At 33.7% G+C, this 1123-nt stretch overlaps 1 protein-coding gene across 1 annotated transcript; it reads left to right on the top strand.

Annotated features, from left to right (window-relative positions):
* Positions 1-302: 302 nt before the first annotated feature.
* On the top strand, positions 303-1094 carry LOC110703977 (the record flags this gene model as incomplete). The annotated part of the gene is made up of 2 exons (XM_021881778.1): positions 303-447; positions 565-1094. Coding segments are annotated over exons 1-2 (675 nt in total), but the record flags the coding sequence as incomplete, so codon positions are not given.
* Between the last annotated feature and the right edge of the window lie 29 nt (positions 1095-1123).

Below are 1123 nucleotides of genomic sequence, written 5' to 3'. Positions count from 1 at the left end.
TCAATCAAAGCGTTATCTTCCCGCCAAGCTAAGGCAACCAAACTTAAACCAAAATTTAACAAAAGCCAACTTAAAGAAATGCATATATTCTTTGCTTATTCTCAATTCTTACGGCCTGCTTCACATTTTACTTTCACACACACTTTTATTCCAATGTATTTCTCTTTAATACCCATATATTATTTGTATAAATATAACTTTCAACATCATGTAATATATCGTAATATATGGTACGGTGTACAAGTCATATTTTTTAGTACATTTTTTCCATGTAGTTTGTTTTTCTAGTGCATATTTGATATATGGAGCTTGAACTAGACCTCAAGATTACCACAACTAAAGGTGATCATCATTCTACCGACTTTCGAATTGCTAAAGATCGAGCTGGTCCTGTGTTTCTATCTAGAGAGACCGAAACTAAGTTTGTTCTTACTGCTCATCTTAGAGGTATCACATTGTATATATGTAACTAAATATGATAATCTTCTATTAATGCATTTTTTACCTCTTTAAATTAGGAAGGTTGCTGATTTTTTCTATGATTTTTTTGGGTTGTTGTTTTAGGGTATAGAAGGGAAGATGTCAAGATCGACATAAATGAAGATGGAACACTAATTTCTATAAGTGGTGAGAAGGCGGTGCAAGAAATGGTAATGAAAGGATGGGAAATGCACAAGAATGAACCAAATTTAAAGAGTTTTATCAAGGTGTTCAAAATTCCTCTTGAGGTGTTATTGGATCGAATTAAGGCCAATTACAACGATGATGAATCGATATTGACAATCTATATGCCAAAACAAAATGAGGGCATAATGATTGGAGGTGGGATTGAAGAGGTCAAGAACGACGAAAAACAAGTTAGTGATCATGAAACTTTGCAAGAGGAAAGTATAAATAAGGATGTTACAAATATTGATCAAGTAGAGGAAATCATGCATGAAAGTGACGAGGACAATGAAATTGAAGAAATCGTCCTTAATTCACGAAAAACGGATGAAGAAGTCTCATCATCATCGGTTCAAGAAATCGAAGGAGAAGAGTGTAGTAGGATCAATGGTGAGAGTGACAAAATAGAGGAAAAAGTTGAGGAAAAGGTAGAAGAAGGTTGTAAAACAAAACAAGG

The sequence above is a fragment of the Chenopodium quinoa genome, unplaced genomic scaffold, assembly GCF_001683475.1.
Source record: "Chenopodium quinoa cultivar QQ74 unplaced genomic scaffold, ASM168347v1, whole genome shotgun sequence".
Taxonomy (NCBI): Eukaryota; Viridiplantae; Streptophyta; class Magnoliopsida; order Caryophyllales; family Amaranthaceae; genus Chenopodium; species Chenopodium quinoa.
This window is presented reverse-complemented; position numbering and strand designations above follow the sequence as displayed.